This window comes from Colletotrichum tamarilloi (assembly GCF_030869305.1).
Source record: "Colletotrichum tamarilloi strain Tom-12 chromosome Unknown Scaffold_46.1, whole genome shotgun sequence".
Taxonomy (NCBI): Eukaryota; Fungi; Ascomycota; class Sordariomycetes; order Glomerellales; family Glomerellaceae; genus Colletotrichum; species Colletotrichum tamarilloi.
In genome coordinates this window covers 113,862-128,973 of record NW_026849429.1, presented here as the reverse complement: position 1 = coordinate 128,973, position 15,112 = coordinate 113,862, and the positions used below count along the sequence as shown (strand labels likewise).

General features: G+C 54.4%; 4 protein-coding genes across 4 annotated transcripts; 1 reads left to right on the top strand and 3 right to left on the bottom strand.

Moving 5' to 3' along the window:
• Positions 1 to 1,299: 1,299 nt before the first annotated feature.
• On the top strand, positions 1,300 to 2,641 carry CTAM01_10277 (uncharacterized protein; the record flags this gene model as incomplete). Its single annotated transcript, XM_060526293.1, has 4 exons — positions 1,300 to 1,650; positions 1,756 to 1,934; positions 2,005 to 2,418; positions 2,530 to 2,641. 4 exons carry the CDS (start codon positions 1,300 to 1,302, stop codon positions 2,639 to 2,641), a joined length of 1,056 nt encoding a protein of 351 aa, XP_060379066.1.
• A 398-nt stretch (positions 2,642 to 3,039) lies between these two features.
• On the bottom strand, positions 3,040 to 7,056 carry CTAM01_10276 (hsp90-like protein; the record flags this gene model as incomplete). The annotated part of the gene is made up of 3 exons (XM_060526292.1): positions 3,040 to 3,772; positions 3,833 to 6,467; positions 6,699 to 7,056. The coding sequence occupies 3 exons, from the start codon at positions 7,054 to 7,056 to the stop codon at positions 3,040 to 3,042; spliced, it is 3,726 nt and encodes a 1,241-aa protein (XP_060379065.1).
• Positions 7,057 to 9,359: 2,303 nt separating this feature from the next.
• Positions 9,360 to 12,328, bottom strand: CTAM01_10275 (BRO1-like domain-containing protein; the record flags this gene model as incomplete). The annotated part of the gene is made up of 6 exons (XM_060526291.1): positions 9,360 to 9,756; positions 9,808 to 11,050; positions 11,100 to 11,808; positions 11,876 to 12,119; positions 12,176 to 12,234; positions 12,308 to 12,328. 6 exons carry the CDS (start codon positions 12,326 to 12,328, stop codon positions 9,360 to 9,362), a joined length of 2,673 nt encoding a protein of 890 aa, XP_060379064.1.
• Positions 12,329 to 13,280: 952 nt separating this feature from the next.
• Positions 13,281 to 14,903, bottom strand: CTAM01_10274 (uncharacterized protein; the record flags this gene model as incomplete). Its single annotated transcript, XM_060526290.1, has 1 exon — positions 13,281 to 14,903. The coding sequence occupies one exon, from the start codon at positions 14,901 to 14,903 to the stop codon at positions 13,281 to 13,283; it is 1,623 nt and encodes a 540-aa protein (XP_060379063.1).
• Positions 14,904 to 15,112: the final 209 nt, after the last annotated feature.

The following is a 15,112-nucleotide window of genomic DNA, read 5'->3' as shown; positions in this document are numbered from 1 at the left end:
TCTGCGCAAGACAGCTGCGAAGCCGCCACTTTGGCATAATTTGTGGCAGCCGGCTGTTGATCTTCCAATTGCATATAAGACAAGGTAGCTAACCACCTTGCAAGTTACCTGGCTTGATACCTCATGCTCACTATTACCCGAAAACTATCTCGTAAGAAGTGACACCAATCATGTGTATAATTGAAGTTGATTGAAGAAAAACCTCAGCAGTAATTCATCGTCACTTTGTTCTGTTCTTTCAATGTTTCCCTCATCATGGATTATTGTGTTCATGCAGCCGGGAGTCTGGTTTGGCGCAGTTCTCATCAAGCCTGCCGAGCCCGGACCCGTCATCTCCCTCGAATATTATGGAGTGCGATGATAAGGTCAGTCTATCATGCGTACCTCAGGGTAACAAGTAGTTGACATGATAACTTGCTAGCAAATATCGACGGCCTTTCGTATTCTATCGATGTTCTTATTTCCTCTGTTTCTCCAAGGTGCTGTGATATATCAGGCGTGAATTGCTACCAACAGTTGACGGCGTCGTTTCTGCTAGACGAGCATAGCCGCGAGAGAACACGTAAAGAGCTGGTTCGAGACAAAAAAGAAGAAGAAAACAGAGTCTTGATGGTGATAGTAACAGAGATTGAGGTAGTGAGGATGTGTTAAGCAGTGTATTGTTCCGGTATCCACCTAGATAGATGGGGTGAAGAAAGATTAGTGACGAGGATCATTGATCTTGGAAAAGTACGGAATCAACTCTTCTAACTACACGACATGCACCTCTACGTACATATCTCTCATACATTAGCAAATAGCTCACCATCCATCTTTGTTTATTTACCCATATGCCTCTCACCTCATCATCGTGACCGCGGAAGTTGGCGTGTTTCGATGCCTGGGCGTTGACTCAAAGCCGCTAAATCTTGACTCAATCGTGGATCAGCGGGTCCTTCTGCCCGTCCGATCCAGCGCCGGTGCGAGCGGGACGCTCCATACGAATTTCAACGAAGATTACCGAGAACGGGCAAATCTCAAGCTACGGGATGGGGGTGGGATAAGGGTCCGTCCACCACAAACTTTCTAAAAAGCCTCATTTTCCAACCTCGGAGAGCTCCACCTCACCAATCACGTCAATTATCTTCAACTTCACTCATTCCTCTCTCAACTTTCAACATCCAACCAACGTGAAGCTCAACAACGTTGCTCTAGACACCAGCAGACAGACCACCACCCCATACGAGGTGTACTTTGACTTATCAAGAGACGATATCATCAAACTAAACCAACAGGCATCATCTCTCACCTCAACACACAATGGCGGACTCACGAACAATCCACCAACCAATCCACCCCTCCGTCCGCTCCAAACTCGACCCGGAGTACGTCGCCCTCCACGATTCCATCATCCAGTATATGGAACCTTCCGAGGCCAAGCCCTGGGACCCGGCCTCGCGGTCCGCGCCGAACCCGCTCGCGCACACCACGCAGAAGCTCTCGCCCGTCGGCAAGCAGTGGGACGAGGATATCCCCGGCGAGGAGATCCAGGTGCGCGTCTTCGTCCCCGAGGGAAACCAGCCTGAAGGCGGCTGGCCGTGCTTGGTCTGGCTTCACGGCGGCGGGTGGGTGAATGGGGGGTTGGATAGCGAGAATGGCTTCTTGACGCATGTCTGTAAATGTTAGTCATCTCTTTCTCCCCTGTTTCCCTCTCCGTATGAGATCTTCATATAGAGATGAAGGTTTTGGAAAACATGACACAATGAGTGTTGATAGAATATCAAAATAGATGTAAAGTGCGTCGTCGTCACGATTAACTACCGCCACGCCCCGGAACACGTCTACCCAGCCGCCGTAGACGACTGCCTCGCAGGCCTGAAATGGCTCTACGACCCCTCCAACGCCTCCCGTCTAGGCATCAACACATCCCTCGTCACAATCGGCGGCCTCTCAGCGTTCGTTCTCCCTTCCCCCTCCATCCCATCATCCACAAACCATGTGCAACAACACTGACACCCGACCCAGAGGCGGCAACCTCGCCGCAATCCTGACAATGAACCTCACCCTCTCCCCCACCCCCATCTCCCCGCCCCCCGTCTCCCAACTCCTAATCTGCCCCGTGATCGACTCAACCGCAACCCCCTCAACAGGCTGGTCCGCGACCCGCCACGTCCCCTGGCTAACGCCCACCCGCATGGGCTGGTACCAAGACCTCTACTTCTCCCGCGGCGAGCAGGACAAGAAGGAGTGGCGGGCGTCCCCGTGCTTCGCGCCGCGCGAGCTGCTGGCCAAGAGTCCCAGGACGTGGCTCGCTGTCGCGGGGGTGGATCTGTTGACGACGGAGGGGTTGGCGTATGCTCAGCTGTTGAAGGAGAATGGGGTCGAGGTCGAGAGCGCGGTGTATGAGGGGGCGACGCATTCTGTGCTCGTGCTTGCTGGGTATGTTTTCTTTTCGACAAGTTTGGTTTTTTTTTTTTTTTTTTACTTTGGGTTGATTTGCTCGCTGCTTGCTTGGGCGAGGGCTGATATGCTGACTTCTTTATCTTCTAGTGTGCACCAGATTAGCAGGAAACTCGTCCATGACGCGTGTGCTGTCTTGGCAAAGGGCTTCGGGACCTCGTACGATCCTGCGGCGGCTCCTATTCTTTCCCAAGAGGAGTAGATTATGTCCCGAAAGGGTAACAGGGGGAAGAACCGAACGGAACGGCTGGTACTTGAGATGATTCATCAGTCGTGAAGGTGTTGTCCTAGACTCATAGATGGGGGGGGGGGGGGGTCCTAAAGTATTAAAACGGGAAGATGGAGACAAGCACGAAAAGGTAGCAATGAAGAAGCATAAAAGTGGTATTTGTCTTTTAGTATCGTAATTACAAACCATGTAACCGTCAATTACTTGAGAAAAACCGTGAACGATCTCTCGTCAGGTCTGAAAGTACATAGTTGACGTTGAAGACGACCTAGTCTATTTTCCTAGAAAGCGTCTTTGTATATTATGCTAGTGGATGAAGAGAAAAGAGGATGGAGACCGCCTCGAGCAGTCAATGTTCTAGAACATACCCATCACGACGCCGTAAGAAGTTTCTGCAACTCGGCAAAACGCACCGGCTTGGGCAAAAACACATCAAACCCAGACGTCTCAGCATCCCTCCTCGCATCCGCGCTCGCCAGCCCCGTCAGCGCCACCACCGTCGTGGCCTGCAACCTATGCTCCCGCTCGTACTCGCGTATCCTCTTTGTCGCCTCGAACCCGTTCATGATCGGCATGCTGATATCCATCAAGACAAAATCGAACCTTCGCCGCTTACTCGCGCTCGCCTCAATGGACGAGCTCGACGCCTCGATGAAGCGATCGAGCGCCTCCTGCCCGTTCTCGGCCTGCTCGTACGTGAAGCCGCACTTCTTCATGAACATGACGAGGAGCTTGAGGTTGATCTGGTTGTCGTCTACCAGGAGAACGTGCAGCGTCACGTTCTTCTGTCCCACGAGGACGGGCTGGCCGCCGTTGAGGGCCGGGGAGAGGGCCATTGCGCCCAGGGGTTTGATGAGGGGTTGCACGCCCATGGCGGGCTCGAGTTGTTCTGGTCTGGCTTGCTGGTGGAGTGGGGTGCCGACTCGTTCGACTTGGCGGATTTCGTTGGTGCCGGGGGTGGTGCCGGGGGTGGTGCCGTCGGGGGCGAGCGGTATCGGGGCTAGCAGCCCGGATGAGTTGCGTGCCGTTGCTTGGGTCCTCTCCAGCTCTTCTACCCGCTTGAGACAGTGGCTAAATACTTTGGCCAGTTTTCGCGGGCCGCATCTGCATTCATTAGTTAGCCATCGACACGGATTTGAAGAAATCCAGGAGTTGTTTGCTTACGGCTGCGGTATCACCTCGACGATTTCTGAAAAGTCCAACAACAGCTTGCTGTGGTCCTGGAGAATGTTGACTGCTTCTTCTGCCGTCGGGCACACAATGATAAAGGGTGCCTTCTTCTGACTCGGCGATCTCCGCGAATTCTCCCTGAAGCGCTTCTCCAGCACCTCCACCGAGGGAGGCTCAGAGTAGAGGTACATATCGGCATCCGGTGGCTCGCTGGGGTTTTCCTTAACAACCTTCATCTTGAACCACTCGGAGCACGTCTCCGTGAGAATCTGGTTCAGCTTCGCGGCGTGTTTCGTCATGGGCGGTGCGTCAGGAGTACGCTCCTCCTCAAGGAGGACAATCTTCATCCCCCTTGTTTCGTCGACGACGCTGCGCATCGCCTCATCCGGTTCACGGGGGTCCTCCGTTTCGTCGGATGCCGATGTAAAGCTGAGGTGTACGTCGAACTCGGTGCCTCTGTCTTGCTCGGACCTGACTTCGAGGCTTCCCCGCAACGAGTCAACAATCTGCTTGACGATGCTAAGACCTAGGCCCGTGCCGGGCTGGAAGGAATCCTCCTGGCTGAAGGGGAGGAACAGTCGGGTTTGCTGGAACTCCTCAGACATGCCCTTACCAGAGTCCGCCACGCGTATCATGGCGTCGATCTTTGTTCCCTCGGACCTCGCCTGGCCGGTCAAAGAAACCAGAACGTAGCCTTGTGTCGTGTACTTCAGGGCGTTCCCGAACAAGTTCATGATAATCCGCCGGAGGGCGCCTGGCTGCGCTTTCACCAACCAAGGTATCTTCGGGTCGACATCTAACAATATTGACACAGGACCCTTGGCCCCCGGCGCTTGGAAGTTGCCCACCGACCTCACGTTATTCGTCTCCTTGACACTGATGCTGGGCTTGGGTCCATCCAGGGAGCCCGCGCCGACGAGCTTCTTGAAGGCGTGGCCCGCGGCGATGGCGTCAACCACCTCTTCCACGAGAACAGCCAGGTCTACTACGGAGGACATGCTCAAGCTTTCGAGCGAGTCCGACGTGATGGCTGCCGGCCTATTCTGGTTCTGCTTAGCGCGCCGTCTCATCTGTGCCCGCCCGAGCCTGTTGATCTTGCTGTAGTCGAGAACATGGTTGAGCGTGTCGAGCAGCGTCTTTCCACAGGTGGCGATGGAGCTGATGAGACCCGATTGATACGCGTCTGTGCTGGTATCTTGCAGAAGCTCGGCGGATCCGAGGATGCCATGGAGGGGACTGCGGAGTTCGTGGCTCATGCTCGCGATAAAGGTCGTCTTGGCCGCCTCGTTCTTTTGGCTGTTGATGCGGCCAACTTGGGTCATGATACTGTTGCTGAAGGCTCGGAGGTACGAGAGGTCCTGGTCGAGATTCATCATGCGGCCGGTGACGGAGGTCCAGAGGAAACACCCGCCGGCTAACCTGTCCTCACCGTAGTCGAACAGTGGTACAAAGACCACTGTCTTGGCTCCGGGTATTTTTTTGAGGAGCTCTTCGTGAACCATTTTGACCTTTCGCCGTCTGCCTTCGGATTTGTCAGGCGGCGCTGCCCCGTCGACGCCCATTGTCTCCCTGTCACTAGCACTGTCGTCGCCAGATGACACCCCAAGCCCGGCTTCGGTGAAGGAAAAGGTCTTGCCCATGGGGAACATGGAAAAGTACTTTTCAAGAATGCCGAGTGAAAGCGCCGGGCCCTGCTCGATGCGCGCGCGCGCACGCTCATCAGCCACGGAGAAGCTCAAAATCTTGCAGGGCCTGGCGGAGGGCGAGGTGTCAGAGTCGGAGCTATCCAGCCCAGAGCCTGATGTGGCGGGTCGTGTGACATCCTCCTCGTCCGACGACTGATTCCTGCCCGACCTTGATTGGCTTCCGGGAGTAGCAGTCGTTGCCGTGGCTCCAAAGAAGGCTACGCCGTCAGCCAGCGTCGAGTGACGAAGGACGTCCGCTGCGCGGTTGAAGAGTTTCGACAAGCCGTCGGCCCTCGGTTGGTATGCCTTCTTGGGCGATGGCGGGTTCTCGGTGCTGGGCCCCTGAGGTTCCGTAGTATTGCTTTGCTGACGAGACGCTGATGACTCTCGAGACCGGACGAGTGCTTCGGCGTTGCGGAAGTACGAATTCGATCTGGGCATCGGCCGTCGCGTCGAGATGAGCGGCATATCCGGTGGCCGTACCGTCGAGGGGCTCCTCGGTATGTCGTCCTTGACAGGATTTGAATCTTCGTTCATGGTAGAACATCCCTCGATAAACGTCGCCAGTCCTCGCACTATCCGCTCGCCCTTGAACCTATCCACGCGATCCCGGGCCCACTCCAAATGTTCCATAACCGTTTGCGCGACGCCCTGCATGAACCGAATTTCCTCCGCCGTGAGTCCATCATGAGGTCGTTCGTCGGAGACGGCAAAGGAGCCAATCTTGTGGCCGCTGCGTGAGATGATGGGCACGCCAGCGTAGAAGCGTACGCCGGGTTCCGAGAGCACATAGGGGCGCTGCGCGAATCGAGGGTCGAGGCGGCAGTCATTGACGATGAGTCCGGTCGCCGTATACGGGCGGCCCTTGGGGTCTAAACCTGTGCAAGTATTCACCATTGAGTGTTCGCAAACGGCATCGGGACGAGAAAGGATGGTGGCGCCGACTATGGAAATCACAAATGTCAGCATAGGACCTCCCAAAACGATCCGCCCCCTCCTTCCCGCATGTCTGAGCCCGACAATGCACACTGAAAATAAGATTCGAGCATGAGGCCAGCATTTGTAAAGAAGACTGTCGACATGCTGCGACGGCGGATAGCTTCGGAGGCGAACCGCAACCGCAGCCGCGGCCGGGACTGAGTGATGTGATGTCCCGAATAGAGAGGCCTACGTACGCCACAGTTCATTATCAACATTCGTCTCATCGGCGTCGTTCAAACCACTACTGTTTGAATCCTGCAGGTGCTCAAAGTCTCCAAGTTGAACGCTACGGGTACCCTCGGCAAGAATGGTCTGGGTGGTGGTATCGATCAGCGAGACCATGGCACGCTTGACGTCGAGCTTCAGCACGGCGAGCTGAGCAAAGGCGGTGAGGGCCTTGTCGGCCGAGGCCTTTGGCTTGTAGCCGTTGCCATGTAAGTCCGGGGCGGCGATGCTATCGACATTGAGGGCGACGTTGAAGGAGGAACCTTGGGCGACCTGCCAGCTCTGGAGATATCGCTGGACCTCCCGCTCGCGTTGGGCCTCGGACATTTGAATGTGGGAAAGAAAATACACACACGCGGATGCGCGCACAGCAGCAGCAGCAGCACACCGCACAGGGGTGGCGGGTGCGGTTCTCTGCGGGAGCGTGTGTATGTGAGGTGAGCCGGGTTTGGCGAGGGAGTTAGAAGGAAAGCGAGTGAGACTTGAGAGTAAGAACGAGGATGAGAATGAGCGTCAGTGGGCAGTGGGTGTGAGACTGAGAGTGAGAGGAGCGTAGCCGTGCTTCGATGTCGAGGGGTCGCAAGCAGGGGGGAGCGGCGGTGTTGGCGGCTTTCGTGCCTAGGCCTACCTCTCTATGCCTCTCTCCTCAGATTTCAGATTTGTTCTGCGTCTTTTTTCCGAGGCTTTGTTGCTTAGGTTGGTTTCTTTTTTTTTTTCCTGTCCAAAGGGGCCTTTCGGAGTGACAGTCCGGCGGGGAGCGACAACACTACGCTCGTGAACTTCGCGTGGCCACGGGGTGCATTTGGAGAAGGGGGAGGGGCATGGAAGGAATGCGGAAAGGCGGGCAAGTGCGAAGTGTCACCTAAACCATTCCGGGCGTTGCGCTTTTCCTATTTCTTCGACTTTCTCTCTGTTGGCGGCGGCGGCGGTGACGGCAGGGCGGTAACTGTTAGGCTGGCGGTAAACGCAACAAGGAATGGTGGAAAGGGCAGAAAAAAAAAGAATGGAAGATGCCCCCCCCCCATCCCCCAAAAAAAAGATGCCGCAAATGGATACCGAAGGAAAACACATCCATTTGTTGTGGTACCTACACCATACACAGCCCATAGGGTGGCAGGAGGTTGGCAGTAGGTGGGCGAGGCTCTCTTTCCAACCAAAGAGAATCTGACATCATACCCCTCCTCTTTCCCCCTTCCAGATTCACTCAAGATCCACCCGTCAGTCTCTTCTTGGGGCCTTCTCCCACGTTCTAGAGCGGCCTATGAAACGCGTCCACAGCCAAAGGAAAAAAGAGACCAATGGAATGACTCGGTCGGACGTTTTTCTCCTCTTGTCAATAAGGTACCCAGGTAGCGTTCAACCGATCCCGATCTCTGTTGGCTGTCAGGATCGAATTTTTGAACTTTTCCACTTTGGCTCATCGCCCGATTGCCTGCCGCGTTGCCGCTCCCCAAGCTTTACTTTTTCCAAGTAAACAAAACTCACAATTGCCACGACAACATGATGCCCAGCATCTACAAACTCATACTCTCAAAATCGTCACCTTCTTCCGTGTAGGCCACCCATACATACATGAGGCAGTTGTTCCCTGACCGGCAACTGCATACCTTGTACAAATTGCAGACTCTTCAACGGCTACCGCGGATCATGTCCGAAATGATTTCGGCAGATACTGACTCAGCGACGTCACCGACTGATTCACAAACCCTTTCCCCGGCAAAACGTCGCGCTTGCACTTACTGATTTCAAATTGGCTCCGATTCAAGCGGTTCCAAGAGCACGTTATCACGTGTTTGGTCTTTCCCCTCTCTCTTGCCTTGTAACCCGCGGTCAACTGCGGTTGAAATGCCATGTAACCCCCAGACTTCATTTCTCCAATTCCTATCGGCCGAACAAGAAAAAAAGAAAAAAGAGACAAGAGGCGCATAAAAATGGAGAAAACATTCCAAAAAGCCATGAGACTAAAAATAGCGCCGAACTTTCTTCACCTCCAATTCCGTTCTAGAGGAATCTACATAATACCGTCAAGCGTCCCACGCCCTTGGGACATCCCGCTTCCAGCCATACATAGTCGCCTCCACCCCGAGTCTCTCTTAAGAACCTGTGTCGATTCAAGATATCAAATGTTGTTTGTCATAGCGCATGTTTCTGAACCCTACGCTTCGCTGTGAACACTGGAATGGATGATAGGTGGGGGAGGGACGAATTTCCAAAGGAACATCTAGTGAAATGGCATATCCTCCGCGCTTCAAAGATCTAGTAGTCCACACAGCCCTCAAAGAGGCAATTTTGATTAATGGTCTACTGGCAAGACATCGTGTGCAACAGGTTTAGAATTCCCTTTGGATCCATACGAGAAATCATCTGGCGGTTCGACATTTGCGGAGTACTTCGACTATGCTTGAGTATGCTTCAGTATACATGAACGAACCACATACGTATTCTTCATTCCGCAAACACGACAAGCGTGCTTTGCGACGGAGCTATGGTACATCTAGCAAGACGACACAAACCCATCAACGCCAAACTACTCGCTCAAAGCCGACAAAATGGAAGCCTCCATCGGACTTGCCCGTCCACCTCCCTCTTCACCGTCCCTTCTTTGCAGGCGGTGGGAATCGATCCGTGTCCTAACCGAACTTGATCCCAGAGGACGGGTTCCAGGTGCCTCCTTGCGGCGGCTGGCTTGCCGGGCCCTGGCCTTGTGTTGATCCGCCGGGAGGTGCTGGTGCACCTGGCTGAGCTCCGAACTTGATGCCCATATCCGGCTGCCACATGTTCGACATTGCCGCCGCGGGTCTCGGGTGCTGGGGCTCGACAGTCGACCCGGCCCATGACTGAATATGTGCCTCAGCGGGAGAGTGAACCTCGTGCCGCGACGGTGGCTGCTGCTGCTGGGCTGTTGTGCCGGGGACGACGCTGGCGCTAAAGTAGGATTGGGGCCGCGGGTCGTAGTTTGAGCCGGTCGGGGAGTGGACCGGGGATCGGTTCAGGTTCAGTGAATTGAGCGGCGGCATGCTGACCTCCCTATAAACTAGTTAGTACGGTGAGCTGATACGCAGAGGGGTTATTCCTTACTCCTCAAGACTCTTGGCGTCCATCCGCCGCTCTGCAGCCCAGGCCTTGACAGGATCGCGAAAGTTCTGGCCCACGACCTTGCTCAAGTCATTGTAGAACTTGCGACCGACGTCCACGTTGTTGACGATTTCTTTGTACTTGTAGTAGGCATTGTCAAGCTTCTGAAGTGCCAGCTCCCGCTCGCGACTACCACTCGACATATTCTTCTTTTGACTCTCAAACTCTCGGTTGACTCTCTGCACCTCAGTCATGAGGCGCTCTTGCTCGTCTTCTTCCTTGGCCACCGCTTCGATCTCAGAGTCATAAAGCTTGTCAAGACGCTTCTCGAAAAAGTCCTCAAAGTGGGCCGGGACAATTGCTGTTGTCGGGTATGTTCTCTCGAGTCGTGCAGCTTCTTTCAGGATATCCGGCTTGATGTCGTCCGTCCTCGCCTTCTCCCGCAGCACCTCAGCCTTTTTTCTCCTTTTGGACTCAAGTCGCAGGACATCATTATAAGCCCCCCGAAGCCTACCTATTACCGGCTTCAGGTGCTCTGGGATGTCCATGCGCCTGGATGAAGGCACATAGTCCATGATGGCTCGATCGGATCCAGAGAGCATCTCGAGCAAGTCCTGTACCTCCTTGTACTTCTCTCGAACGACCGCATCACTGCTGGTACTGCTCGCAAAGTAGCCTTCGATCTCGGCTACTTGAGCCCAGAACTGGCCTCCCTGGGGGTCGCTGCGACTTTCCGGTCTTGACCATCTGTCTGTGCCGTACTTCCGTCTCATTCGGTTGTCCTCCTCCTCTTCGGCTGCCAGTATCGCTTTACCTTCGTTGAAGATGGCGATGTCGGCAGTCCGTAACTTATCGATATCCGAGAAGGCCCGTTGAATCCTTCCTATAGCATCTGCCTGCCGTATTTCCTCCGCGTGGTGGACCAAACTGTGAGGCAGACCAAGCGGTTTCTCAAGTGCCTGCAGCGAACCCGGGAGATTGATGGAGCTGAGCATGGCATGAAGCTTTTCTGTCTGCGTTTCCATCTGACCAATAATGTTTTCGTTGACTATGCGATCGCGCAGTTGCTCGTAAATAGTGATGGCGGCGTGAACGGAGAACGGAACTAGTTTTGTGAAAAGTGCTGGACCGAATTCGGCCTGATCCCCGACGTAGTCAAACGGGTTGGCTACTTGCGGAGGCACTCTAGCGACTGCCATATTGGCTCTGTCAAGAATTTTGAGCTCCGACTTTGGCGGTACAGGTTCTTCTCGAGTTAGCCTTGCGACCTCTGTTTACTAGATTTCGGTACTTACGAAGGTAGATAACGTCATTGTCCTTCTCTGCCCTTTTGAGATCTTCTTCGACCTTTCGTTTCAGACCATTAAGATCCTCGAGCACCGCCTTATTAAGGTAGCCACCCCGACTCTCCTTCAAGCCCTCGTTGACACAGCTCACAGCGTCCTGCAAGCGAGCAACCTCTTCGCCATATTTCCTCTTCTCGAGACAATCGCATGCGGCCCGGTATTGCGCCGCACCAGCGAAGTGGTGGTGCTTTGCGCTCATGTGGTGGATCCAAGCAGAGCTGATCGCCTCGCTCTTCATAGCAGCCTCCCCCGCCGAGTTGTAGAGATCGGAGACACGAGCGGCCAGCCTAGCAATGATGGCATCCTTGTACCCGTCCATGACTGCCTTTTGCCAAAAACACTCTTGCGACTGTGCCAAGAGCAGTTGGGACAGAGACTCGAGGGTGTTGGCGTCCATGTCTTCGGGCGGGTCAGACATGCGCAGTTCGGGCAGGACTTCCTTCAGCATATGTTCTAGTACTCCAGACGCCGAGGCAAAGTGGCCCGCGGCCGTCTTGAGACCTTCCGTACCAGATCTTGATTGCGCGACCGCAAGTTGGGAGTAGAGGGAGGCCAAGTTGTAGAGAATGTTCATGAGTTCGTATTTGAGGTTGTTTCGCACCATCGGTCGTTCAGTGTTGTAACCCAATGCTGGGTACCAGGTAAACTCAGCCCCGATCTGTTCGCAATCTGCGTTAGCGATCTTACCATCTCTCTCTGGTTTGGGTGGAAATTGCTAGACGTACGTCGATCGGGAACTTGCCCCCGATCCACACGAGCTGTCCCGCATAGGCCTGCAGCTTTTTCACGCCGCTAGGGTGCGGTTCCCTCACGTTGACCGCATCTCGTCGCAGGGCGTCGATGACCTCGAGGTCCTGACGAAACATGTCCGGGTGTTGGTCATACTTGGTGTTGATGTACTGTCGTATCGTCGACGAGAGCGAGAGCTGTGTGGACTTGCGGAACGGCAACGACAGAATATTCGAAATGCTGGCCATGACGAGAAAGTTAGGAGAGACACTGGTGTGTATGAAGGCAATACTCACGTCGCCATGGTGGAAGAGTGCCTCTCGGGGCTTAGGGGACGTCGTTGTAGAACCTCGAGCTAGGCGCGGTATGTCACAAGCCTCATGACTTCATTGTTCGAAGCATGGAAAGGAAGCTGCGCTGGAACTGACGTTGGCGGGGCACGAGTGCATTGTGGCGCGAGCCTGCCTCGGGTGGGGGCGGGGCGTGGCTGAGACAAATCAGTTTGGTGCCTGACGACCGTTATTGACTGAGGCCTGGGATATCAGGCCCAGAATGAGCAGTTCGTCCCATCTCGAGCATCTCTCAGCCGATGGCGATCCGACTCGAAGGCACAGATTCTCAAGAACTCAGGTACGGAAGGTTGTAAAATCAAGTTTGCAACTGTTGAATATTTCGTAGCATTGGTATACACCTGTTCTGGAACTCTACATAGGCACCGATGTTTGCCTTTCCTTGCACCAAAATCAAACCATACCAGGTGGTTGACCTCCAAAAAGGACACCCAACGTCCTTATCATGACTCCAAACGTCCGGCCTGTCACAGGTCTATGTGCCGATTGCGCGATCCGTCGACGCAATCCATCTATGTGCAATGCAATGCCGCAGTGATAGAAAAGAAAGGAAAGTTGGTAAGCGTTTGCCAGCATGCTGTCAATGTGGAAAAAATGCCCCGTATCATACTCAAACGCCGAAGCTCAATGCGAGCTGTATGCCGAAGTCGAGATGCGAGTCGAATCGAAGAAGAGTGTTGTTGTGTTTTAATGAGGGTATCACGGTCAGCGGATTATAATTATGATCCTGTCCAGGGGTGTTGTCGTAATTGTAGGTAGGTGCCCTGGGCAATGCAACCTGTCGTTCTTTGTCGGCCAGATTGACTTTTTTGCTGCCGTCTGAATCGAAACGGGCCCGTGCCATTTCAGCTGAAGGGCAGCTATTGCGAACAGGCCGGGATGTCCTGGGTTGAACAAATGCGTGAAATGAGCTGCGAATGGGCTTTGATCCAATCCTTGAGCTTTTTTGCAATGCCAGAATCACCCTAACCCGTCATATCATGAGGCGAGAGGTTATTGGGAATGCCTCTGGTCGTATCGTATCGTCGTGCTCGGCAGTTCCGAGGGCACTTCATGTTGAAGGAATCCAGACGAGCTCAATGACACCGTCAATCTTGCTCATCGGCTCGCCATCCTCCTCAACCCACCGCTCATCGTCCTTCCGACGAGTGTACACCTGAAGTACGGATCCATCCTCCTGTACGTGGGCCTCTTGCAATTCCCAGGCAATCTTGCGACCGGTCTTGTGCAAAGATCTGCGCTGGGGGCCGAACATGTAGTCCAAGTTCCAGCCAATGTCATCCGGAGCAGGAGTGAAGGTGCGTTCCATCTGATCCAAGTTGAAGTCGATACCTTGGGGGTAGTGGGCAACGCTGAATCCGTTGGCGATGATGAAGTCGTCAGCGGTAATGAAACGCTGGTAGGCGCAATCCTCTCCACAAGCGTGTCCGACCTTGGCAGACTGGAGGGGCTTGGCGTAATGCCAACCGCCGCCCTTGTAATGGTGCAAGCTCAAGGGCTTGATACCAGACTCGTAGAAGCCGGCTGGGTCGCCGTACAAGTCCAATTGCCAAAGCTCCCAAATATTGGTCAGACGAACCTCGGTATTTTCGTAGATACACTTGCGGAGAAGGATATCGCCCTGAGGACCCCAGCCTGAGTTGGCCTCCTTGATCTTGGTCTCCGTCTTGCAAGACTCGTAGAGCTGGTTAATGGCAGCCGCGAGAGGGACGCTGAGGAAGACACCAGCACCGCCGAAAGCCTGAGAGCCGTGGCGGTGAATGGCGTTGACGTCCTCGGAAAGGGTTCCGATGTAGAGAGGGTCGAGGTGGTCGAAGGTAGCAAACTTGTCAATCAGACCGTGCATGCTGGGGAAGAAGGTGTCATCGTCACAAGTGACGAGCCACTTTCTGGTCTTTCTCTCAGGGTGGTTGTACAGATAAGGCACCAGGGTAAGGTAGCGAACAGCCATCTCCATGGAGGGGTCGGAGTGGGCGACGTCGGCGTCAATTCCAACCCTCTTGAGCCTGTCGCTGGCGTCCTTCAACTCAGCGTCGCTAGCGTCAAGAAGCAACAGCAAAAGCTTGCCGCCATTGGACTTCCCGTTGCTGTCGGTAAGCCAGTGAGCCCATTCCTTAATCGGGCTTGTCTTAGGGTCATTGAAACGCTTGTAGGTAGTAGAAACAGCGAACATGAAGTCGGAGGCGTTGACGGTGGAAGGGTAGGAAGACTGTGTGACGGGGACATCCAGGGGCTCGTGGCACTCCTCAGGGGCGTACGACTTTGTGATGTCGACAGTCTTGAACTTCTTGGGGAGGAACTCCTGATCCAAAACAGTGTAACCCTTGCGCTGGATGGGCTTGCGACTGAACCTGACGTAGCGCTTGAAGTAGTGAATCTTCTCGGAAAGGCCGTACTTGTCCTTGAGGGTCTTGATGTGGTCGGTGTTGATATCGCAGTTCATGACGTGGCTTGAGGAGGGAGCGGGCTCGGCGGGGATCTTTTCGGAAAGCGACGAGGAACCGTGCGACTTGACGGGGTCCAGGGGCTGCTGATGCGTGATTGATGATTTGACACCGGCGCCCGTCTTCATAATGCGGCCGCGAACGTCGATGGCATCGTTTCTGAGGGTGAGGGCCATGACGATGAGGACGACGACTGCAAAAAGCAGCGTTCTCGTAAGTGGGTTACGCATGCTGCAGACGCGATGCGGATTGGGCAGCTTAGCTCCCATTGTCCGAATAAAAACTTCTAGTTGTTTTTCGTCCAGCTTGACGGTTGTGAGTGGGTGTCGTCCTTGAGAGGCGGGGGAAGGTGAGGTATACACAATCGCTGGTGAGAGCAGCCAAGAGATGCCGACCAAGCTATACTCTGGATGATGGAGAGAGAATAATGGCGGCAGCA